This window comes from Lipotes vexillifer, unplaced genomic scaffold (assembly GCF_000442215.2).
Source record: "Lipotes vexillifer unplaced genomic scaffold, Lipotes_vexillifer_v1.1 scaffold469, whole genome shotgun sequence".
NCBI classification, from domain to species: Eukaryota; Metazoa; Chordata; class Mammalia; order Artiodactyla; family Lipotidae; genus Lipotes; species Lipotes vexillifer.
Window position 1 is genome coordinate 1,197,252 of NW_006788006.1, and position 1,873 is coordinate 1,199,124.

The 1,873-nt window shown below is 50.9% G+C and overlaps 1 protein-coding gene across 1 annotated transcript in view; it reads left to right on the forward strand.

Moving 5' to 3' along the window:
* The window catches only part of LOC103079229 (leukotriene-B(4) omega-hydroxylase 1-like), a 79,138-nt gene that overhangs the window by 74,905 nt on the left and 2,360 nt on the right, over positions 1-1,873 (forward strand). Inside the window, 1 exon segment of the mRNA XM_082931198.1 lies at positions 1,607-1,728. Within this exon segment, the coding sequence (XP_082787324.1) occupies positions 1,607-1,728 (122 nt within the window).

Here is a 1,873-nt window from a genome sequence, read left to right on the forward strand (position 1 = left end):
TCTTCCGATTGGGCCCTTTATCCCCTGAAGCTGATGCAGGTAACCCCCAGCCAGGCTGGATTCTCTGTTTCTGCAACCAGCAGTCATGCCTCAATCCAGGCTTTTGGTTGCTTGGAGGCAGGGCTTGAACTCCCGCCAGGCTGTGTGCCCCAGAGGCCAGAGGCTTCATGGTTCTGAGCTTTTCTTGATTCTATGCCAAGAAATGGTGTATGACGTCCTCCTGGCCCACATGTGGAAATGAGCACCGGAGATGTTTACCCTGCTCACCCGGCACCTGAATGTTCATGCTTTTACCTGCTGTACCCTGGCCTTGGAAGGGCAGGGCTGGCTGTGAACTTGGCATCCGGAGTCACCTTTGCCCACCCCCTAACTTGTTAACATGGGAGGTGCTGAGCCCTGAGGATCTTTCACACTGTGACCCTGAGCTGGTTTACAGTCCTCTCTCAATAACAGTGTAGCTCCCTTCCTCTCACCATCTATTTGGACAGCTGCCAGGTGGGGAGGAGGTAAAGAGACTGTGGGAATTGGCTGACTCAGCTAAGCCCAGCCTCCCCTAGTTCAGAGGTCGAGCCAGGGAAAAAGGCCTCCCAGGAGGAGGGCAGAGGAAGTTGTATGGGATAAGCGGCTTTTGACAGAAGGTGCCAAGCTGGGGGTCAAGGGGCTGGGGGTCATAGCCTCGGGTGGGGAAGGCCATGCCCAAGACAGTGGTTCCAGGGAATGAACTGGCCTGGGAAATGAATGGATACCAGTGGTAAGTAAACACACACACACACACACACACACACACACACACACACACACACACAGTGAAAGTTGGGATTTTTTTCATACTTGGGAGCTTCAAGTGAGCTTGTTACTGTTTCATCGATTTGGCCAGAAGACATGAGACTCCTGGGTCAGAAACCAAGGACAGTTTATTACCCTCAGCACAACAAAGAGCATGTGCTTCTTGTTGGTTTGCATTCTTCCTCCAAGTCACTAAATCCCACGTGGATGACACAGGTGGGCTTCTATAGATGCCAGTCATGTAGCATGTTGTATTAGAGCAGGGAGGAGTATGGGTTTAGGGACTCTGTGACTTTCATAGTTATTAGAAGCGAGCTTGATATTTGTCCAGGGGGAGACATAACCTCACTCCTCAAGGTTGTTTTCTACAAATACAACTCTGAGAAATGGCCCAGGTAAAGAACATAGGAGTCTTGCAATTTTTTTTGGCATACCCAGCATTAAAGGGCAGGGGTGCTCAGGGAGCATGGAAAACAACCTCTCTCAATATAGGGGATATTTTCCTAATTAATTTATAAAAATGATGATGATGAAAGCTAACATTTGTTGTGCACTTACTTTATTCATTAACTTTACCAAGGATACACAGAGTACAGAAGGAAGAGCCAAGATCAAAAACCCACATCTCCTAACTCCGAGCCATGGGGACCCCATGTCCTAACAGTAACAACTTTTACTCCTACCCAAGCCTGGTCTTCCCTGGGGATGGCTGCCTGGCGCCAAGAGGCAGGGTCTGGGGGAGCCCATCAGGTGGTTGGGATTGGGTAGGGGCTCAGAGGAGGCAATTCCCAGTCCTAACCCTGTCCCCTTCTCTGTCCAGGCCAAGTGGCAGCGCTCAGTCACGGAGGGCCACACCCATCTGGATGTGTTTGAACACATCAGCCTCACGACCCTGGACAGTCTGCAGAAATGTGTCTTCAGTTTCGACAGCAATTGCCAGGGGTGAGTCTTGGCCCAGGGCCTGGGTACATGAGCCATAGATCCAAAGGAGTAGATGGTGGAGGGAGGACTGACCAGCGCTATCAGAAGGGCCTTCCTGGAGGAGGTGGGTCAAAGCTCGATATTGAAGGACAGGGAAAGGGAAAGA